The 22,010-nt window shown below is 50.7% G+C and overlaps 9 protein-coding genes across 9 annotated transcripts; 4 read left to right on the top strand and 5 right to left on the bottom strand.

Moving 5' to 3' along the window:
• Window positions 1–229: 229 nt before the first annotated feature.
• N7443_008821 (sulfite oxidase) lies at window positions 230–2,000 on the bottom strand (the record flags this gene model as incomplete). The annotated part of the gene is made up of 2 exons (XM_056888877.1): window positions 230–1,706; window positions 1,780–2,000. The coding sequence occupies 2 exons, from the start codon at window positions 1,998–2,000 to the stop codon at window positions 230–232; spliced, it is 1,698 nt and encodes a 565-aa protein (XP_056738179.1).
• A 1,845-nt stretch (window positions 2,001–3,845) lies between these two features.
• N7443_008820 (uncharacterized protein) lies at window positions 3,846–5,303 on the top strand (the record flags this gene model as incomplete). Its single annotated transcript, XM_056888876.1, has 1 exon — window positions 3,846–5,303. One exon carries the CDS (start codon window positions 3,846–3,848, stop codon window positions 5,301–5,303), a length of 1,458 nt encoding a protein of 485 aa, XP_056738178.1.
• Window positions 5,304–5,608: 305 nt separating this feature from the next.
• Window positions 5,609–7,699, top strand: N7443_008819 (putative glycerol:H+ symporter (Gup1); the record flags this gene model as incomplete). The annotated part of the gene is made up of 5 exons (XM_056888875.1): window positions 5,609–5,855; window positions 5,918–5,985; window positions 6,050–6,389; window positions 6,452–6,630; window positions 6,698–7,699. 5 exons carry the CDS (start codon window positions 5,609–5,611, stop codon window positions 7,697–7,699), a joined length of 1,836 nt encoding a protein of 611 aa, XP_056738177.1.
• Window positions 7,700–8,253: 554 nt separating this feature from the next.
• On the top strand, window positions 8,254–8,862 carry N7443_008818 (uncharacterized protein; the record flags this gene model as incomplete). The annotated part of the gene is made up of 1 exon (XM_056888874.1): window positions 8,254–8,862. One exon carries the CDS (start codon window positions 8,254–8,256, stop codon window positions 8,860–8,862), a length of 609 nt encoding a protein of 202 aa, XP_056738176.1.
• A 500-nt stretch (window positions 8,863–9,362) lies between these two features.
• Window positions 9,363–10,232, bottom strand: N7443_008817 (putative HIT finger domain protein; the record flags this gene model as incomplete). The annotated part of the gene is made up of 1 exon (XM_056888873.1): window positions 9,363–10,232. One exon carries the CDS (start codon window positions 10,230–10,232, stop codon window positions 9,363–9,365), a length of 870 nt encoding a protein of 289 aa, XP_056738175.1.
• Window positions 10,233–10,561: 329 nt separating this feature from the next.
• On the bottom strand, window positions 10,562–11,061 carry N7443_008816 (uncharacterized protein; the record flags this gene model as incomplete). Its single annotated transcript, XM_056888872.1, has 3 exons — window positions 10,562–10,642; window positions 10,746–10,851; window positions 10,937–11,061. The coding sequence occupies 3 exons, from the start codon at window positions 11,059–11,061 to the stop codon at window positions 10,562–10,564; spliced, it is 312 nt and encodes a 103-aa protein (XP_056738174.1).
• A 381-nt stretch (window positions 11,062–11,442) lies between these two features.
• N7443_008815 (dopey family protein) lies at window positions 11,443–17,345 on the bottom strand (the record flags this gene model as incomplete). Its single annotated transcript, XM_056888871.1, has 7 exons — window positions 11,443–12,711; window positions 12,772–14,243; window positions 14,300–14,529; window positions 14,581–16,802; window positions 16,863–17,012; window positions 17,065–17,189; window positions 17,255–17,345. The coding sequence occupies 7 exons, from the start codon at window positions 17,343–17,345 to the stop codon at window positions 11,443–11,445; spliced, it is 5,559 nt and encodes a 1,852-aa protein (XP_056738173.1).
• Window positions 17,346–17,672: 327 nt separating this feature from the next.
• Window positions 17,673–19,696, top strand: N7443_008814 (guanine nucleotide exchange factor MON1; the record flags this gene model as incomplete). The annotated part of the gene is made up of 4 exons (XM_056888870.1): window positions 17,673–18,249; window positions 18,308–19,164; window positions 19,216–19,632; window positions 19,688–19,696. 4 exons carry the CDS (start codon window positions 17,673–17,675, stop codon window positions 19,694–19,696), a joined length of 1,860 nt encoding a protein of 619 aa, XP_056738172.1.
• Window positions 19,697–19,872: 176 nt separating this feature from the next.
• Window positions 19,873–21,701, bottom strand: N7443_008813 (proline iminopeptidase; the record flags this gene model as incomplete). The annotated part of the gene is made up of 9 exons (XM_056888869.1): window positions 19,873–20,184; window positions 20,237–20,360; window positions 20,414–20,552; window positions 20,605–20,625; window positions 20,675–20,839; window positions 20,893–20,978; window positions 21,046–21,290; window positions 21,372–21,607; window positions 21,659–21,701. 9 exons carry the CDS (start codon window positions 21,699–21,701, stop codon window positions 19,873–19,875), a joined length of 1,371 nt encoding a protein of 456 aa, XP_056738171.1.
• Window positions 21,702–22,010: the final 309 nt, after the last annotated feature.

Genomic DNA, 22,010 nt, shown 5'->3' with positions numbered 1-22,010 from the left:
GATGGAACGGATCCCTGTGTTCCCCACACCCTTAAGAGAAACCAGCCGAGAACATGAACTACATGGAGACGCTAAATATTTTAGGGTGATTGATTTGATGCTGGAGTTTAGTAGGTAACGCCCTGACGCCGCTACTGTAACTCGATACACAAAGAGACGTTGAAAGTGCAATTATAAAGATTAACAGGTAAGTGACTTAATATAAGAGATATAACCAAAGAGGAATAAATCATTCATCCACGTCGCGAGGTTCGTTTTCCTTCCAATATTTTTCATACTCCTCCGCTGTTTGACTTGGCACGATCTCATACTGAGTGAGAGGCGCCAAAGGAATACCCATCTGCTCATATTTCTCCAGACGCTTCTGGGTGACCTCCCTGGTCTTGTTGACGCTGTAAACCTTGATACGATGAGCCGAAGAAGTGACATGAAGACCCCAGTTCCAGGCTGCGCGGACATTCAGTGGCTGTGTGTTAAGAGAGTTGTCCCAGCATCGGCAGACAATCTCAATCCAACCTTCCACATCGCAAGGCAGATCGTACTCCCATGTCCGCCAGGTCCATTTGCCCTTCTTCGACAACTTCTCGGGCGGCACTGCATACCACGTGAAACCTCCATCGGCCGACAGCTCAACACGCTCGGGCCAGCGTCCACCACCGGAATAAGCCCAGCCCTTGCAGCGGATCTTGCCCGCATGAATGATGGCTTGCTTGGTCCATGGTGACATGATCGCTGAGCTGACGGGCATCTCTTGGATCTGAATGCCGTCGGTCGGACGCTGGTTGTACTTGCCAATTTGTTGGTTGAAATATAGGTATTCTCTCGCCTGAACGGGTGCGCGCGAAGGATGCTCAATGGCCTTAATGCGGTAAAGCCACTTAACGCTACGAGCACCAATATATCCAAGAACAACGACTCGAAGAGGGTAGCCGTGGATCTTGGGCAAGGGCTCGCCATTCATCTCCCAAGCCAGAATGACCTCGTTAGCTTTGACCTTCGACCAAGGCACGCTGACAACATAGTTGCCAACTTCCAAATCCTTGACGTAGGTTTCAGCACCGTACAACTCAAGGTGCTTCGCCGGCTTGATCAGACCACCGCAATCTTTGATCAATTTCTTCAAGCTGATGCCGACATATCGCGCGGTGCCAATGGCACCCTCAGCCCAGGGAGCCTGAGGGACCTCGTCGCCTTGACCACCATAGAGAGCAATCTGCTCAATACGACGGGTTCCAGAGCACTGGATGGTAGCAGTCGTCTCCATACGAGGAAACTTGCTCTCATCCATAATATCATCCAGAGTATATTTCTTCGGATGTGAGACGAGTCCATCGAGGGATAATTCAAACTTATCCTTTTCGATATAAGGGATACCACCGTGGTTCCGAACGAAATGGAGAGGATTTGGTGTGATTGCTTTGGAGGTAACCAGGCGTTTGGGAGGCTCTCCGTTGTAAGGAAACTGAAGAAGATGAAGCATATCGGGATGCTTCTCACGCAGCACCGTCCGCCAGGAGTCATCGGCAACAGTGGTCATCTCTCCACCAATGGCCGCATGCCAGGCCTTGAAATCATCACCTGGGAGCACAGGATTGGTTGGAGGAATAGGACCAAACATGAAATCGGGGCAGCCTGGGAAGGTCTGAGAGGTCAGGATCTTGTGGGCCTTGTCCTTCTTCTCAGGATAATTTTCCCACTCGACATACCTATAAGTAGAAACAACAGTCTTTTAGTTTCAGGGCCATAAGAATAAAGCTTTCCTGGGAAGGAATCAAATACCCTTTCCAGCCTGGACGCTCGCGCGCGAACAGTTTCTCGCGATCGCCAACTGAGCGAATCGCCTCTTCATCCTTCGTCAACTTGGTCGGGTTGGGCGGATACAGTTTAATAGTATCGCTGCCACTCTGGTCGAGGATAGGCAGCTTGTGGCCGGCCATACCCTGCTCAATCATCCACTCATCAGGACGATTGGTGGTGTCCTTTTCCATGCTGATCTCCATGGTGCTTGAAGTGTCAAAAAGTAGGAAAGGGTAAGAAGTAAGGTAGAAAGAGTTGACAGGTTGATGAATTTGCAGGTGGATCTTTGCTGGTTAAAAAACCAAAAGACAGCAGCTGTCATCCGCTTCTTATAGACCTATTTTCCTGGAGTACAATGTGGGTGAAGTAGTCGGATGCGGGCAATCATCCATGGCACATTCCTCGAAGCTCTCCCTTGTTTCCTGGCCCCGCCGAAACTGTTCCACAAAGGAGCTTTCAGCCGGGGATCTATCAAATCAGGACCGGATTTGGCCGGATCAAGTCATGATATGATCCTTGTCTGGGTATCAGGCCAATGTTGATATGACCTCACGACTCTGCCGAGCCGACTGGGCCGAGTGGCGTCTGAGCTATCAACTCCAACGGTCCTAATCTAGACTAGCAATTGCATTGGTCCTAATCCAAACTAAGAATAGAAAGAGCTCAATCACAGACGCAAAGATCAGTCTAGCTCATTAGGTGAGGAAGATAAGAAACAAATTGCAGCTACCATATTGGCGTTGATATGATGCGTCCAGGGTGTGCTGTTCGGCAATGGGTTCCGGCGCCGGATCGGTGGAGACGGTAAACCAATTACTTCAAGCAGCGTGCTGCAATTCCAATGCGGAGAATAATAGAACAATTGAGGCAGAACAAAGGTTAAAAGTGAGCTCCTTTGTTGACGTCTTCTCCAATGCCGCATTCAGTACCAATTCAAGTCCGTGCTTTAGAGTTGGACCCTTCAGGAATGTTAGGGGCGAATTCCCCGACATTCCTCTCGGTGGCGGACCAGCGTAAGCTTGAACCTCCTTTACTCTATTGGCTGTTTGTTGTTCCTGATAAGGATAGTATTGCGGGATTAGGCGGTCTTCCCTCCCGATTGGGCTAAGCCGGAATGCACGACGAGCTGACTTGCTTCCAGGCGAGTATTATTCGACGTTTCGGTCTCCTGAGACAACCAGCCCCTCTATGAGATGTAATCTAGTCCTTGTCTGGCAGACCAAGGCGTCGTGCGCTCACGCATCGGAGAAATGATGGAAAGCATGATAAAAATAGTACTCATTGGGTCCTGGAAATCCCCTTCGAGAGCTTTCATTATCGTTGTATTTCAACACCCGCTTCGTCTCCGTGTCTTTTGGCAAACCTTGGTACTTATAACTCCAGCCTAGAAACCTGAAATTAGTCCTCGGTCATGAAGCCATCGAGTCTGAAAGAAGCATCCAAGGCAAGTCGTGCTCTCGGTCCAAGAGGCGTCAGATCCCATGGATTAGCTTAGCGGCGCAACTTTGAATACTACCCATCGTTCTCGTTCTGCCAACACGCTTGCCTCAATTCCCAATCACCGCTGCAGAATATCTGCAGCTAAATCGCAAGTCTTGATGTCAACGGGCCCGAGCGAGGGTGGGGGTGAATGCCGCGGCTTAAGCTTTCACACACGTTTGAGGGAACCAAGCTCCACACCTCCAGGTGAGTATACAATGGGATGGTTCTTTCAACCCTTGGCAGTAAGCCACCTCAACTAACCTCCAACTGAGCCGTTCAGTGCGTCCAATAGAAACGACTTATATCGTTCATAGATGTAATCTAGCTCCCGAGCGTGCTCCCACGCCGTGTATGCAGGACTTGGACCGTGTAAAGTCAAAAAGTCTTCGCGATCATCACCCTATTAGCCAAACCTTCACCACCCGTACGCCAGGAACTGTCATACATTGTGGCACCCCCGCACCCCCAATAAATTTGTTGATAAGCCGTACTGTCTCCCAGGGCGTAGGACTTTTTGGTCATATTTTTCTTGCAAAAAGTTTCCAACTTTGATCGAAAATAACGCCATGACAATTCAAAGCGCATTCACCGTGCTGCTAGCGCTATCCCTGGTGGATATGGGCAATGCAGAGAGAATACTCGGCGCATATATCTTCCAACGCCATGGTGACCGTACTGCCAAAGCCCTCGCGCCAACCAAGTTGACCGACCTCGGCTATACTGAAGAGTACATGAGTGGCAGCTTTTTCAACAACCGATATATCTCTTCCAGTTCCGCGTTCCAAATCGAGGGAATTAGCACAGAGATAGTGAGCCTGTCTCAAATCACAGCCAGCGCTCCACAAGACACTGTCATCCAAAACTCAGGCCAGGCCTTCCTGCAAGGTCTCTACCCGCCGATCGGTACAGCCGCAAATGAGACCCTTCGCAATGGGTCCACGGTCCAGTCTCCCTTGAACGGCTACCAGTTGATCCCCATGTCAGACGTTCAGTCTGGCAGCGGCTCCGAGGACAACACATGGCTCCAGAGCACATCATCCTGCTCCAAAGCCGAAGTGAGCAGCAACAACTATCTGTTCTCAAACTCATACAAGGATCTGTTGAAGTCCACGGAAACAATGTACCAGTCTCTCTCTCCCTACGTTAGCAGTATCATCCCTTCGGATCAGTTGAGCTTCAAAAACGCATACACCATCTGGGACCTTCTCAACGTGGCATCTATCCATAACGGAACTGGCACAGCTCTTCCGTCAAGCCAGGAGATGAAGAACCTTCTAGTCCTGGCCAATAACCATGAATATAACCTCGCATACAGCAGCAATGACACCATCCGCGCTGTGGCGGGTATGACGCTGGCCGGTCAAGTAGTCACTGCTCTGAACAAGACAATTACATCCGGTGGTAAATCCAAGCTGAACATTCAATTCGGTGCGTACTCGACTTTTTTGTCCTATTTCGGTCTTGCAGGACTCGGTGCAGAGAATGTGAATTTTACTGGCATGCCTGACTATGCTTCTTCAATGACATGGGAGCTTGTGACGAACGCCTCTGGATCGGGCATGCCTTCCGAGTCCGATATCAGTGTACGCTTCATGTTCCATAATGGAACAAGTATCACTGGGTCGACCCAGCTGCAGGCCTATCCACTATATAATCTGACTGCGACCACCCTTCCATGGACACAATTTGTCCACGATACAAACCAATTTGCGATTTCCACTCAGTCGCAATGGTGCCAGTCCTGCGGGAATACTACCGGTATCTGCAGCTCTAGTGCAAATGAGAGCTCAGATGGCTCCTCGTCTTCCTCGTCTTCCTCGTCTTCCTCTGGTGGAATGAGTCTTGCGGTTGCGGGTGTTATTGGTGCGATGGTAACTCTGGGCGTTCTTGCGGGCTTTACAGCACTCGTTATGATTGTATTCGGTCTACGCTTTGTACGGAAGAGCACACTTGCGGCATTCTCCAGAGGCTCAGGCTCTGACGCCTCTATGGCAGCACCAGCTTTCAAAAGACCATCTGTCTGATTGCCATCTGGAGACTTGCAAATTTTGCTCATTACATGATTTGATTACCTCTGTCTTGCTTTTTGGTTCAATAATGCCACTGCGGCCTAAACAGTATGCCCCAATCCGAAATCAAGTAGTCCAAATGTAGGTTTCCAAACACCAAATATACTTGATGGACCCTGAAGTGGAAGTGTATGAATAGCCGCAATATTGGCGGGCGGTGATTGGCAGAGTGGCGATCAGCTTGCCTCGGCCCCTGATCGGATCCTCGACCCTGTGTAAACACCTCCATCTCTCCTCACGCGCCATGTCATTGCGGTAAAATGCCGTCCATTATTTCCTGGTTACGGCAGATATACTCGCTTGATACCCTCGACACTCGCTTCACGACCTCAGCAACTACCCCTGCCACGGACACGCGACCTCCGCCCGCTAAAGATGCCCGCGCCAACGCCATTGCCCAAAATGCTCCGGCATCACTCTGGCGCACGCCCGAATTCTTCGTCTACTACCTCTTCTTCATTACCCTCGTTCCTTTGATGTTCAAGACCGTCATCGACGCCTCCAAGGGTGCGTGATCTCTGCACTAAAACACGGAAGCACCGAATACTGATCGAGGATCTGCAAACCAGATGACCACCCCATCTACCCTACATACTCAAACCTTTTATCACCGGGATGGATTCCTGGCCGTCAAGTCGTGAGTCTTTGCCTTCAATACTGCGCTGTGAAGCGCCATTGGCTAAACCTGCCTCAATAAATAGGACAACTCCGATGCGCAATACGCCAGCTTCCGCGACAACATTCCATATCTTGCCCTCCTTCTCATCGCCCATCCTGTGGCTCGTCGCATCTACCAATCGTTCATGAGCCGTAAAGATGTGGCACCCAAATCTTCCAAACCCTCCGTGGTCGCCGCCGGAGACGCACACCTCGAACAACGGATGCGCTTCGACTTTGGATTTGGCCTGGTTTTCATCACAGCCCTCCATGGAGCTTCGGCCCTCAAGGTAATTGCGATTTTGTTCCTCAATTACAAAATTGCCAAAAACCCCCCCGGAACTACGTCCCCGCCGCGACTTACACATTCAACATTTGCATATTGTTCGCCAACGAATTGCTTGGCGGATACCCGCTCGAACGTATTGCCTTGTTCTTCGCACCAGGCTCAGGCACACCGGGAGAGAAGGGATCGATGCTGGTCCACTGGGCGCAGTCATTGGATAGCCTGGGAGGAATCATGCCGCGATGGGAGGTCCTCTTCAAAGTCACCGTGCTACGGCTGATCAGCTTCAACATGGACTACCATTGGAGTGCTGACCACCTCGCGACGAGCCCCATTGAAGTATGCTTCCCCATTTCACCTGACATGCTTGTCTCGTCTCGACTCCCAACTGACTGAAATTTATAAGAAGAAACAACTAGACCCCGCGGCCCTTTCAGATAGAGATCGTGTCAAGATCCCCGCCGAACCTGCTGCGTATAACATGCGCAACTACATCGCCTACGTGCTCTATTCACCACTCTACCTGGCGGGACCCATCTTGACCTTCAATGACTATGTCTCGCAGCAAAGATACACTGCGCCGTCATTGACACGCACCCGCACCATCCTCTACGGAGTCCGATTCCTTCTTACCCTGCTCTGCATGGAGCTAATCCTCCACTACATCTACGCAGTGGCCATCTCGAAAGCTTCACCGGACTGGTCACTCTTCACATCCGGTCAGCTTAGCATGCTCGCCTACTTTAACCTGCACATCATCTGGCTGAAGCTCCTCATCCCCTGGCGCTTCTTCCGTTTCTGGGCTCTTCTCGACGGAATTGACCCGCCCGAGAACATGGTCCGCTGCATGTCCAATAATTATTCCGCCCTCGCTTTCTGGCGCGGTTGGCACCGTTCCTACAATCGCTGGATCGTCCGGTACGTCTATGTACCCTTGGGCGGAGCTGGACGGCGGCCCGCCGCAGGAAAGCCAGGACCTGCACCATCAGGCTTCTGGGTCAAGTTCCAGCAGATCCGCAACTTCATGCTTGTGTTCACCTTTGTTGCGCTTTGGCATGATATCAACCTCCGCCTGCTTATGTGGGGTTGGCTCGTCACCCTCTTCGTTCTTCCAGAGGTTCTTGGCGGTATGTTCTTCCCTGCCCATCGCTGGCGTTCTCGCCCAACCGCATATCGCGTCCTGAGTGGTATTGGCTCCGTGGCCAATGTGCTCATGATGATGATAGCGAACCTGGTTGGATTCGCGCTCGGTCTGGACGGACTGAAGGACCTTCTTGCGAGTCTGACGGGCTCATATGCTGGCGTCGCATATATGATTTCGTGCTGCGTTGTTCTTTTCGTTGGTGTTCAGGTCATGTTTGAGATTCGAGAGGAGGAACTACGCATGGGAATCAACTTGAAATGTTGATTCGATCTCCGTTGCCGAGACAAAATGTGCGCATTGCAGTTCTCATAGTTATCCAACCTCAAAATGATAAAGAAAATCCAATTTACGCCAAAATGCCCTCCAAGGGCCCGTAGGATCACTCTGTCTTGGTCTCGAGTCACGTTTCCTCAACCTGGCTTCATTTTGGTAAGTCAAAGTTGTGCCAGTGAGCTCAATGAGAGGGCTGTTGCCTTTGATATTCTATCACAGGGGACCTATCTTCCCCTTCTGTAGGATGAAAGAAGAAAAGCATGGCAAAGAAGTGGTTGCCACACAAAGGCTATGGGTTGCATACCGAGACTTATCATTGTGTTGATTCACAAAGAGGCTGCTTCAACTAATTGTATACCCCGCGGTAGACGGCCTCGAGAAATACTTTAAAGAACGACCAAGTCCCAGCTATGAAAGACAACCCCATCACAACCAGCGGCCATTACAGAAAAAGCCAGTTCACTCTTCTGCTCCGAATATTATCCCTCGCTTTACCTTTTACATTGACCTCCCCCAGGACTGTCCCACGGGCAGCACAGATCATAATGTTGCACATTGACCGGGATTATGTCGACATCTACTGGATCAACTGCAAACAATCCACCAACGGCAACACCCACCGAATAATCGGCCTGTTCAACCCAGGCGCAGATCGAGGCGCCTGGTACCACTGCCAAGGAAGTCCCGGGGCCCGCGAGCCTACATATGATTATGAAAAGAGACTCGACAGCTGGTCATTCGAAAGCAAGCAACTTATTTCCCGCATTCCGACAACAGTTGTCAATGAAGTCGTACAACAAGCCGAATCCATCCCACCTCAGGACTGTGGAACCTGGGCCATGTACTTGATTCTTAGGCTCGAGTGGGAGGGGTTGGTTCCTGTCGGGAATTATGAGAAGTTGAAGAATAGTTATGGCTGCCTTCACAATGATGAAGATCTTGGGCCAGGTGCTATGAAGCCTTCGCCTCCGCCACTTCTACTGCCTCTGCCAGCTCCAGCTCCCCGGGGTCGTCTGCCTCGGCGGACTCTGATGCCTCAGCAGACTCCGATGCCTCAGCAGACTATGAGGCTTCAACGGGGTTGGGAGGATGAGCATCATGGCTATCAGATTCCTTATGATTCGAAGGTTGAGAACTGGCTTCGGCGTATTTAAAGAGACGACGTATCTAAAGAAAAATCCTTGCATCACTTGATGCGTCCCATCATTTGGATTATTGTAAGCGATGGGGATATCAAAGAATAGCTCGGCTACCTGGGGGTTCCCTACGTTTGGAGGACTCTTTTCGCTGTATTAAACCCCCGTTTTTTTCTTTCTCTTGAGAACTTCATGAAGTATGTTCTTTTAGCATCATTCATTCTTGTCTTTAACTAGTCATAAATTCAAACCCGTGCACTCCTTCTCTTCCAATCCTCCGTTAATTTCAGCAATTACTCCTGATCAAAAGGATCCGAACACTTGCATAGGCTTGAAATGCCTAACTAAGCACATCGTAGATGAATCCTTTACCCGGATTGAAGGTGGAGATAAGTGAGATAATATTCACATTTGAATTAAGTATTCTACAGATTTTGCCATTAGAGTCATGCAGTCATAAGAAGAGAACAGAGCCGAAGCCCGTCTCGGTAGTATACAAGCGAGCATCCACCCCAGCTCTAGAAGAACGCCCCGCACCGGGATTCCTCATGAACTCGATAACAATCAAGTCCACACGTCCGCAGATGACAGCTCTTGCACCGAATCTTGCCCCAGTATCCACACATGCAGCAGAATGCCCGCGGAGGCCGAGCGGAAATCGGAGGTCCCGTGCGCGACGCGTTGTAGGATAGAGGCGGTTCGGCGAGGAGCCGCTGCATGATTCGCTCAGATGGCATTGTTGGTGCGTATGAGCGTAGTAGGGGATCGTTATCATACTCGGTCTTGATGAGTTTCGGCTTTGGTCCATCATCATCCTCGGCTTCAGCGTCTGTCGTCTCGGGTTGGGAGGGTGCAGGCGTGGGGGTTGAGGTAGCAGTCACTGTACCGGCCGTGCGCTTCTTCGATACCGGCGTCGTAGCTGGCGTTGAACTTCGTCTCGCTACAGCTACAGCTCTGCTCTTGGCTGCCGCCGCGGCCATATTTCCACCTCCCACTGTTGCACTAACACCACCTCCTCCAGCAGCGATCGCAGCCTCCTCATCGTCAAGGTAATTCCTGAACGTCTTCTGGGATTGTAGGATGCGGCGCACGTTTGAGGTCGTCTTTGCTCGCGTGCCGCGCGAACCAGCCTCCTTCGCTTGCTTGACAGGGATAGATATTTGTACATCGCGTTGGTTCTCACGATCCAGCTCGGCGAGGTGGCGGACGATGGCATTCGCTCGTCGCGAGGAGATGTCGCCGCCTTTGCCGGCGTGGCGGATGCCGCGTTTGCGGCCTAGTGTCGGGGCCATCGCGGCTTTTGAGGGGTCGAAGCCCCGGTCGGCCACGTAGGTCCAGCCGGGTTGGGCTGCTGCACCGGAGTCAGGGAGGAGTTCGACGCGGAACATGGCTGGATTGGATGTGTAGAGGTGGCCGAGGATGGAATGCGAAAGTTGTTGATAAGTGACGGTGTTTGTCCTGTTTGCACTGACAGGGAGCTTCTAAGCTTGGCAGAATGGGCATCATGTGATTTCAGGAACAAGGAGAGTATCAAACTGTTTTTTATTGACTTTTGGTCCTTAAGCTTATGTGTATATATAAATCCACTTGACAGATTTCAGTAGTCAAAAGTTGCCAATGTCAGACTGGTTCGCCAGCAAAGGAAAGGCCCCTAACACCTCCGATGAAAGAATAAAGAATAAGTACAATAAGAGAACAAATGAAATGGTAGTGACAGTCATTTCTTCTGCAGGCCATTGACCTTGCTCTCCAGTTCGGTGATGTATGATTGGAGTTTCATGGTAGCTGTTTGAAGGGCCTGTTCACACGATGATCTCTCCCCGGGAACTCCGGAGAGAGAACATCCAGCAGTTAGCTTCCAAGCAACGAGATACAACGTGCAAAGTAATAGAGAGACATACGCCAATGTCATCAGACAGCATTTCATTGGCGACACGGTAGTCACCAAGGATGTAATAATAGACCGACGCGCCGGCAATAACGGCGCCAGTGAGGAAGCCGAAGACACTGCAAAGAGTTAGAATTCTCACGTATAAATAGATAATAAACAGCAGATCAAAGTGTAAGAGATCGCAGAAAGATCGGTACACACCCTCCTCTAAAAGCCCCTACGGGCTTTCGGGCAGGCAGAGCTGCGGCCTCCCAGCGGGGACGGGAGACTGAGAAAGGCCGGGTGACGACGCGTCGCGGTAAAAAGACCTTTGGACGGGCGATCATGGTGGCGGGAGATCTGGGAATATCAGAAAATGAGACCAAACTCGAAATCCGAAAAGGTCTTACAGTTTTGTAGATGCGCAGTGGCGGGCGGCGTGAATGGGGGAAAGTGACGTTGCCAGACGCGGAGGTCCGGGGTTCCGGGCGGCGTGGGACTTGCTTTGCGATACCGCAATCCTGACTCGTCCATCCCCAACAATGAACTATAGTCTAAAACATTTATCCGCTATGCAGGGGATTTCCTGGAACTGCATCAGATAATACGCCCAAGTCGATTATCTGCCAAAATTCTAATTCTATACGAGTCGGCGCTGACAGGGATAGGAAGATAAATTGATGTTAAAACTACATAAGGTATGGTTCCACCAGAATCGCTATATGGCTTCAATTCGCCATCGTGCTCTCATTGAATAGATCCGCGAGCAGGTCATCCCGGCACACGCCCAGATCCACACTTTCCATTCCATAGGTGCTCTCAAACACGTAGATACTCAACCGGTCAAAGAACGGTCGCAGGACCCGTTCAACGATCTCGTCCTTGGCCGTTTCTCGGATTCGGTCGGAGGTAAGCCACGGCCGTTTGAGGCCGCTGCGTGTTACGGGTTCGGCATGCTCGTGTGTCATGGCCGGCGAGAGAACGCTGCGTGGTCCGAAGCTTTGGGAGATTTCGTCGGCAAGGGCGATGGGTTCCCAGCGGTTGGGTGGGTACACTGCATCGATTGTATCCGTGACGAAGAGCCATTCCAGGAGTTGGAAGTCGTCTGGTGCGATCACTAGCAATGTGTCGAGCAGCTTGCATGCCTGTAACAATGAATACGGGCTGTAGATCTCGGACTGAGAACCTCGTGGAACAGCTGATATAGCTTCCTGCAGCTCCATATTGATCAATGGCCAGAATGACGCCATGGTGGAAGTAGAAGTCTTGAGGGCGAGCGCTCGTAAAACCATGAAGATCTCAGCACGCGTCGCAGATGATGGTGATGAAGAGCTAGTTGCAGCTAGGAGATCCTCCAGCTTTTGGAGTAGACCTGGCAGCTCGCCCACAAAGTAGTCCTCATTGGCGGAAAGAAGAAGCAGGGCGATGCGGCGAAGGTTGAGTTGTGCCTTGCGATCTGCTTCTAGCCGCGCTGCGGAGGCTCCAACACCAAACATGATTCCAGCTGCGCTTGGCGGCGGAAGTCGACCCAACAACTCAGCCAAACGCTCCTTGTCGGCGAGAACCCACTGCCGCAGAAGATCCATCCAAGTGGCCTTGATCAATTCCACTTGCAGGCCGAAGAAACGCGGGTCGTTGAAAGCATCTGCTATATCCTTCTTCCACACCTTTGCTGCTGCGGGCACCTTGGCCATCTGCTGTAAAAGAACCATGACGTTGCGATTGAGGTTGTTGGGGAACAGACGGGAGCGAATGAGAGGGCCGATCACGTTGGTCGACACTCCGCTGATGGCCGTATTGATGCGGTCCGAATCACCCAAAGTTGTGATGAATGATGGCATGGAAACTGTAAGAATGCTCAGCATGTCGTCGGGCCCGGTGTGTGAGACTGCAGTCTGATCGTAGTCTACAGACGATCTCGCCATGAGACCGCTATCCTGGTTAAGCCCCAGTGGCTTGCTGGTAAATACCGCTGTAAGCAGTCGGAGAAGCACATCCTGCAATTGGCGTAGTCAGTAAAAAGAAAACGAAATGTATATAGGAAGAGGTTGGCTTACTCCGAGTTCCTTGCGCATCCGTCGGTCCTCGCCAAATGTTGTATTCTCCAATTTCGCACCCAAGATAGCTGCGAATTCAATGAGTCGGGGAAGGATCTGTCGATGGGGGAAGGGGTTGCTCAAAACGTCACGTAGGAACGTTGTGCAATCGGACCAGATCTCATCCAAAACATCATCATCCAAAGAGCGTGCATATGCAACCAAGAAGCTGGCAAGCTCAGATTCAGAAAGGCTGGATGTCAAAGAAGACTTGCGATTATTTTCCAAAGCGCTCGGGTTTGTACGTGTGTAAATGGCGTTGAAAACGGCTGGAATAGCAATCTTTGGACGTGATCCATCGAGAGTATGTAGGAGGCTGAAGATGAGAGTTGCAGTCTCCATGTCGGATTTGGTCCACATCTCAACCAGTGTCTCGAGGCATTCAAGTGCTTCAGCAGTGAAAAAATGCTCCAATATCCGTCGCGATCTGTTGCGCATGCGCAATGATGTATACTGGAACGATGCCATTGACTCCGAATCGGGAGGAACTCCGCTCTTATCTCCAGCACCCCAAGCCCAAATAGAGAAGCAAAGACGAACCGCATCCTGGAAGCAGAGCAGAACGGTCAAGCGGTCATTGGCAGTGTTAGATCGACCCTGGTTACCCTCTGAGTGGAAAACCCCCGAGACCATGTTTCCAAAGAACCCTTGAGGTTGATCCGGACTCTTGACCGCAGGTACATTTGACTCTTCCACCAGAAGACGTTCGTGGGCATTGGCGATGCAAGTTTCGAGACCCGTCAATAAAGCAATAGTGACATGTTCGGAGCGATCCTGAGGCCAGTCTTCTGTTTGCTGGAATGCGAGCTGAAGTCTTCCAAAAGATGCCCTGATCTCTCTACAAAAGCACTCAACAAGCATGAGAAGAATCTGGAAGATCTGGCCAGAGTAGAGAGGAAGAACCTCACAGAGGAGTCCAATCCACTTGTCGACAATTTCTCGAGATTTGGCTGAACTAATCCCCTTGAGAAGACAATCTAAAAGCCGCTCAGGTGGACGAGGAATGTGAGCCATTGAAGACTTCCTTTCTGGCTTGTCGCTGGTGAAAGACAGCATTGAAGGGCTTTTCAAGCGTTCACGAGAGCCAGCTCGTTGATGTTTAGGTCGAGGGGGCGGTGGTGGCACGTACGCCTGGGCGAACCGCACCTTAAGAGCGGCGAGTAATGCATCGATGATTGCACCCTGTACCGCAACGCTGCCACCTTCAGATGAGATTAGAAGACGTTCAACTAGGAACTCATCAATTCCAGACTCGACAAGATCCTCCGCGCCAGGGCCTAGGAGAAGCTGTCGCATGAGATGTAGTGCATCTTTCTGTAGTCTCTCCCCCTCGGTGCTGACTTGTGTGGGGGTAGGGGTGGGGGTTTGACCGCTGATAATTCTAAGAGATGCTTCGAAGAAGGTTGTATGAAGACTTTTCCCGCTCGAGTTTTCTGCATCCAGGGTCAGTCACAAAACATTGTTCGTATGGGAGGAAATTGAATCCTACCGTCAGATTTGACTGCATCTGTGCGGTTCTCAGCCTGGCTCAGGGTGTGAGACAGAAGAATGATCCACCCGTTATGCGAAAGAATAGAGATGATATTAGAAGCTGTTCGCAACAAGTAATAGCACTCCTTGTAATCGTCCGGAGAGATAGTTTGGTTATCATGGATTGCTTCACTAGGGGTGCCACGCTCGAAGAGTTCCTCGAGTTTTGAAATGATAACATGGAAGATCCTAGGAAGGTAGATTAGCGTGTGTGCGTGACGTCCCACGCAGTTTCCTTACTTGTGAATAGTCGGGAGGTCTTGAAGCCACTGCTGGACGCTCTGAGAGACATCGCCAGGCTCTTGGGACAAAAGGTCCAAGACAATGAATAGTGGGCGTTCAAGCATAGTACATTGGTACGAGAACAAAGATCCTCCGACGTCTAGGACTTGCTTCGGGGTCTGTTCATGCGCCCCGTGGTGACTGTGATTCCACAGAACATAGAACTTTTCTGCCTTCTCTTCCGAGGATAGATGATAAGCTCCGGCAGCCACAGTGCTAATCATCAAAGAAGTAATCGAAGCCTCAACGAGATGGTCGACCCAAGAGATCGAGTGAAGCAGCCAGAGACAGCGCACAGCCTCCACATGAAACTTTGGGCTTGATGGCGACAAATACTGCCATAGTTGCTCAACCAGGCTTGGAATGACATCACACGCATCCTCGTAGCTTACATAGAAGCCGGGGGTATGGATAAAAAATAGGTTTGTCACAGAAGAAGCGATGGTAGAAATGACGGCGAATGCTGCAGTTGTCAATTTAGCATTCTTGATAGCCAACCTTTGCGAGATAGCTTTATAGAGTCTTCTGTCGCGGAGGATGCGCGACTTGGGAAGTCTCTGCAATAGCGTCACAAGGATATTGAGCTTTTCATTGAGAGATGAGGTGCCATCATCGTCCTTTAGGGCTCCGATGCAAAGATCATGGGCTTCCCGGATGATCATCTCGCCGATCTGCTTGGGGGCAAACGGTAGGGGTGGAAGATCAAGGCTGTTTTTGCTGATCTCGTAGAATTGATGCACCTGTTTCATAATCTCAGCATTCCGGGCCTTGCCATCAGCGGACGATTTCTCCTGGCCCGTCTTCCTAGAAAAGACTCTTTCTGTAAGCAATGGTGTCAGTGACTTTAGCACGTCGTTCAAAGCGTTAGACACGGCCTGCTTATTGACACGAGCGTTCATTGATGCAACTTCACTCATTTTCACAAGCACTGAGACAGTCAGAAGAGGAACATGTAGATGTATCATGTCCTCTTCTCGCACGTTGAAGTTTTCAAGGATAAACTGAGCAAGGTTCAAGCTGCACATGACTTGCTCATGATCATGTTCCACGTCCTTGGAGCGGAAGTCAACTAGGTGCAGGAGCTCTGAGAAAATGACACTGCTTTCGACACCATCGAAGAATGCACTTGCACTGCGGAAAACTTCTTCGAAGTGACCCTTGGGTGCATCTTTCTCGAATGCCTGAACGCTGTACATGGTGGGAAGAAAAACGGCTGGGACGATATATCCACCAATTTCCCAACGATCCATTAAAGAGAGTGAAATTCGAAAGGGTTTCGTCCGCTCAGAAGGGGCTCTGGGAGCTTGTTTTATCATTTTGAGAAGACCGTTGACCAATGGCTGTAATCCCACGCGACCAAAATACTGGGATTGGGAGAGTTCCCCGCCATCAATAGAGGACGAACGAGCAGTTTCCGATGAGAATTTCCGACCATCAATCGACAATCGCTCATTCGCAGGCTCCGGTCCAAGAAACCATGACCACAGGCGGCGGTTCAAACTCATATCACGCCGGGCTACCACGCCCACAGCAGAAATAATCAATGTTTCAAGATCTCCCTCGGCAAGTCGAGTTTGTAAAATCGGAGAGTTCAAAGGAAGATGGGTCACGAGTAGGTCGAGGAAATTGCGCTGGACCAGTAGCTGCTCATCAGACAGCCCTGATGCAAAGCAGCGGATCAAGAGGCCTGGCTCAGGAAGAATTACTGAATCGGCTGCTGCAAGCATCTCAGGCGGGATATCCTTCATATCTCCGGTCTCGGCCACACTTGGTCGACGATCTGCAATTCCTAGCTTTGGAAGGTAGCGGTTCAAATATGCCAGAACGCCGAGTCGTCGGCTGGAGTTCGTAATTGAAGCCAGGAAAAGACATTGCCAGAAGTATTGCCCAGAAGAGCCAGCTTCGGATGTCCTTTGTGTCTCGAGGAGACCGGAGACATCTCGCAGCTTGTTGAGAATTCGTAGCGTCAGTTCAAAGTCGTCGCTTGTCTCTTCTTCCAGGCCAGGAAGCAGGGCTAGGATTATTGCTTTCAAAGCGGGGCGAATGGCCCACGGTTCAAGGTCAACAATGTATCCTTCCACCAAAGATAGGAAAAGCGGCCGAACAGAGAGCGAGGCGAATGTTAGGGTGGGTGCAAGGCCAGGTAGATACAGCGGAAGATCATGCGACAATCCCTCAAGCTATTTTGAAGTGAAGATTTTTAGTTAAGTGTCTGTGACCTGCGTGCCTATACTCCGTACCTTAATCAAGCCAAAAATGTACGTATAGACCTCAAGCGCCTTTTGGTGGACGCCCGATGGTAATGACGGGTTTAGGCATTGAGCAAGTCGCTTCGAAACCAGCAGCTTATGTGGGACGACTGGCTGATCGGGAGGATGTGTTTGGAGTGCCTGGGCAAAGTCAATAGTGAAACATAAATCAGGTTCACTTCGGCGAGCCGACCTTTAGTAGGCGACTGAGGAAGGAGATGTAGTCGGCCCATTCTTGAAGGGCGTTGTCGAACAATGACAAGGCTCGCTCGACGCTCGACGCATAGCGGCGGTAGGTCTTGTCTTTTTTCAGAGACCCTAGAAGTAAAAGGCAAAGTCAGACGAGTGTTGGCGAGTAGTGACGATTTGTGCAGAGTACGGACCTTCCTTGCCCTGGAGGCGCGGGCGCGTCAAGGAGCTCTCGGAGCTTGCGGGGGAGTTCGACCTCGGAAAGGCACTGGGATCAAGGCTCATGGTGCCAATGTCGGACGTCAAATTGATTCAAAGGCTGCAAACTGCACTCCGTCATATTTAGGACATCGAGTCAGGGCCCTGGTGGAAAAGGGGGAGGGGAAGTGACTTGGAGTACGAAAGGGCCACGCAGGCGGCCACATATCGATGTTTTGTCCGCCTTGGGAAGCTCCCGCCGATCGACGTCAGCGCTTCAACTCAACAACTTCCCAGGGCGAGCACCAAGAACCTGTCCTCGACCTACGAGCTCTTTCCCAAACGATGCGCACTAGATGAGCTAATGCCCCCGCGCCCAGCGACTGCGTTCACAAGCGCACGCCCATAGCGGGGATGACTTCACTGCAGCCTGACCAAAGCGACAGTCGGGATGAACATGTCGACAGCCCCTCGGTGGCTCCCTCTGAGTTCATCCCACCGCATACCGAAAGCAGGGATCAAAGTCCCAGCTCAGAGGGTGTGCGACCTCCTCTACCCCCACGGCCAAACACATTGAACCTATTGAACGATGAAACGGCATCTCGGGCTAGCCTACAAGCGGAGGCTACAACGGCGGTTTCTCGGGCAGAAATTGGTACTCAGACACCGGACGCTGAAAACACTTACTCTACATTAGCGGTCCGTGGCTTGCCACGAGGCGTCAAAGCGAGGGCGAGCCTGAGCCAGCTGGCTAGTCCGAAGGGAAGCGAAGCCGGAGACTCGGCGAGTATTCGGAGCTCGATCCAGAACGGCGATGTGGGAGATGTCGAGGGTTTGTTCAAGGACTTTGTCACCGGAGCGACCGGGGAACATTCAGATGCCGCAAGCTTGCTCCATTTCCCTGAATTTCCGGCCGATGATGTCGACGACGACGGCTTCTTGAGCGAGTTCGAGCCCGTCGGGGAACTGAGTGAAGAGGCCGGCAATGAAGGTAGGATTTTGATATATCACCTCAGATTCTTCCCCAAAATAGAGCTAATTAGAAGTAGATCTGCTCCTTGGTCAGTGGAAGGCGAAGAAAAAACACTACCTCATTTTATCCGCGGCCGGCAAACCAATTTGGACCCGCCACGGTGATGGTGGACTGATATCTACTTATGTTGGTGTCATCCAGACTATCATCTCATTTTATGAAGACGCGGGTGATCGACTACGCAGTTTTTCTGCAGAAGACTCAAAGTTTGTTGTTTTGACTCGCGGGCCTCTTCATTTCGTGGCCATCAGCCGGATGATGGAAAGTGACAACCAGCTCCGCCTTCAACTGGAAGCCCTCTACATGCAGATTCTGTCCACACTGACCCTTCCATCTCTTACACATCTCTTCTCCCTTCGACCATCCACCGACCTGAAACGACCACTTCAGGGATCAGAAACACTTTTGTCCTCATTGGCAGACAGTTTCACGCGTGGGTCGCCGTCTACCCTGCTCTCGGCTTTGGAGTGCCTCAAGATTCGCAAAGTATACCGCCAGTCCATTAACAATGCTCTTTTGAAGACAAAAGCTAGCAGTTTGCTTTATGGTTTGGTTGTCGCCGGCGGACGGCTAGTCAGTGTGGTTCGCCCCAAGAAACACTCGCTTCATCCGGGCGATCTACAGCTTTTATTCAACATGATCTTCGAAGCCGATGGTGTCAAGGCTGGAGGAGGGGAAAGCTGGATTCCCGTCTGCCTTCCCGGCTTCAACAGTAGCGGTTATCTATATATGTATGTCAGCTTCCTTGACCTCCGACATGATGTCGACGATTATGAGGATATCTCCAAAGACGAGTCTGTCGCCATCGTTTTGATAAGCCCGGATAAAGAAAGCTTCTTCGAGATGCAAGGCATGCGAGATTCCCTTGTCGAGGTTCGTACTTCTGCATTTTTGTCTCAAAAGCCACCACTAACTATTAAACAGCAAATGGAGAAGAACGGCAGTCTCAAAGTGATCAGAGCCGCCATTGATCAGGGACGACCAGCTACCACTGATATTGTCCCTGGTTCTGTCCTGCACCATTTCTTGTATAAATCGCGCGCAAACGTGCAATTTACCATGTCATCATACGCCCCTGGATTTACATCAATATCTCGACGACGAAGATTGATGTCGATATACAATAATCTTCATGGGAGCATCCACGCCAAGAACACCAGTGTTAAGGTTCACCACTGCGTCTCACGATCAGCAAGCTCGTTCGCTTGGGTGACCCCGGTGTTCGAGCTCTACTGCGTTGCCGAACCTAATGCGAATAGAAACGCGCTGGTACAAAGCGCGACCAAGATTGCCCAGTGGGTACATCAAGAAGAGGAAAGACTTTTCATCATCGGCGGAGCCGTATGTACTCTTCCACGTTGCCTCGACCCCATGCAAACGCTAACTATGACTGCAGGTTTTTTAATGAGCAGGAAATTCTACGTATGTTAGAGAGACGACTTTATGTATATACTTGCCAACACATTATACCCAATCTCAGATCTCAGTATATTGTCACTTCCTAACTGATCTAAAGTAAACCTGCAGAAGCTTAGGTTGATGTTTCTAATGCAGCGCAAAATGGTGGCGATGTGTAAGAGTCTAATCGATAGAATCATCGCGAAGGTTGAACAGCTGGCGTATGAGCTCTCCGGACTTGCTCCGCAGGGCGTCATGGTACATGGCATTGGTGATGAACTGCTTTGTGCCCTTGATCTTGGCAGCAGTGTTGCACGAAAAATCGAAAGGCACATACATGTCATCGACGTAAATGGCCGCGTAGACTGGCACTTCGTTCTTGGCCAGCTGGGCCTCGTCGTAAAGGGTAGGCCAGTCACTGGTAGTAGCGAGGATCTCGGCGGTCTCTCGGATTTCCTTGAGCTCCGAGTACGATTCAAACATGTCCTTGAAGACCTAGACATTGTTGGAATATGTTAGACCGGATGTTAGACCGGAGCAATTCCACCATTGATGGGGGATATGGGTCACTTGCCATCTCTCCGGTGAAGTAAATCTCGGGCTCAGACCCATTGGTCTGGAATCGCGGGTTCTCGGCACGAAGTCGATCCGCAGACCAGAGCGAGGGCTTACTATTTTCCTTGTTATCGAAAGACCTAGTAAGACGAGGAATGTTGTTTCTTACCCTTGGCAGTAGATTACCTCATGCAGAATAGCATAGATGACATTCTTGTCCATTCCACCATTGCTGTCGATCAGAGCAAGGGTGGGAACCGTCAAAAAGCCAAACATCTCCAAGTCGCTCCAGGTTCGGAGGACAATTTCTAGATCATGAGTCAGAACGCGCCAGGCCTTGCTGTTTCAAGAATACCTTACCATGCAAACTCTCGACACCGCCTGTTCAAGGTTAGACTCAATACATCTATAGTATCAGAAAGACTCTTACCGTGAAAGCCGAGAATAATGCCAAGTTGCTGGAAACGAGCGGGAGTGAGACATCCAGATGCCAAGGAAATGTTGTTCTCAGTCAGGTACTGCATGATCTTCTTGACTCGCTCGACATCCTCAGGAAACTTGGAGTAGTATGCCTGGTTTCTCTCGATGACCTTCTCTATTTGCGTGTCAATGCATTGCTGTGCAGCTTCTCAATGATAGGGGCCTTACCGTAGGTCCGAGCATAGACAGGATCCGGATGGTTGACCATTGGAGGCAATCCACCACAGTAGAAAGCTTCCTTCAAGCCCTCAGGGCTAAAGTGACACCTAGTGTTAGCAGGAATTTTCCATAGCTGCAGCATACGTTTTTCTCCACACGCACAATTTGGACAGATAAGTGGTAATGCAAAAGCCACCGAAGCTTTGGCCGATGATGCTCCATTTGCGCTGATCCTCGGGATAATCCTCGGTCAAGCATTTACGAACGGCTTCACAATCATAGACAATGCTGTCTGCGCGGAAATTCTTCAGGTATTCTGCCTGCTTAATGGCGTCGCCGTGGCGAGCTAGTGTTCCAGCAGTAATGGTTGAGCTCATACCAGTGCCGCGCTGGTCTAAAAAGAGAACCTGCTCAATTATGTTAGCCCAGACCGAACCCCTCATCCAAGTATACAAGTTTGGGAGATGTGGCTGTAGGTGGTCACGTACTTGATACCCCTTACTGAGCGCAGGCTCAATCCAACCGAAATTCTGCGGGGCAGCGCAGCCAAAACCCGGTCCACCTTGAAGGTAAACTAGCCAAGGAAGCTTGGCCTCATCCTTGGTGGCCTCCACCGGTTTATTAAGGCGAGACACACTGCGGGCAAACAGTCTCAGCGTCCCTTCATTTGGCTTGCTGTAGTCGATGGGAACATCAAAGAACAGCTCGGCCACCCGAAGTTTTCCTAAAAGCCAGTCAGCCCAAATCCATCTGGTGATATCCGATCGGCACATACCAGGGACGTTGTGGAATCGTCTATCAATGAGTTTCGCAGCCATTGCGGAGAATGTTGGGGTCCGGAGAGTTGCGCAGTGGCGGAGAACGGCATTGTACCTCCTAAGCCACACCACACCAACCCACCTGGCCATTTAAGGTACCATCACCACTGTTCCTGGCTCGCTTCCATCGCCAATTCTTTCTCCTCTAACTTCATTAACCCCAGCACTAATCGATCTCTCTTTATTCAATTCTTGGGTTTACTCGTCTTACAGCATAAGCTCCTATTTGGATCCACCCTTGCCTCTTTGGGGAGGTCCAACCGAAGTTTCCCCTAGCCTTTCGAACCGGGAGTCATCGCATTGCAAACC

The sequence above is a fragment of the Penicillium atrosanguineum genome, assembly GCF_028827265.1.
Source record: "Penicillium atrosanguineum strain IBT 20685 chromosome Unknown utg000007l_segment0_segment0, whole genome shotgun sequence".
Lineage (NCBI taxonomy): Eukaryota > Fungi > Ascomycota > Eurotiomycetes > Eurotiales > Aspergillaceae > Penicillium > Penicillium atrosanguineum.
Note: the sequence above shows the minus strand (reverse complement) of the source record. Positions and strands in the feature narration are given on the sequence as shown.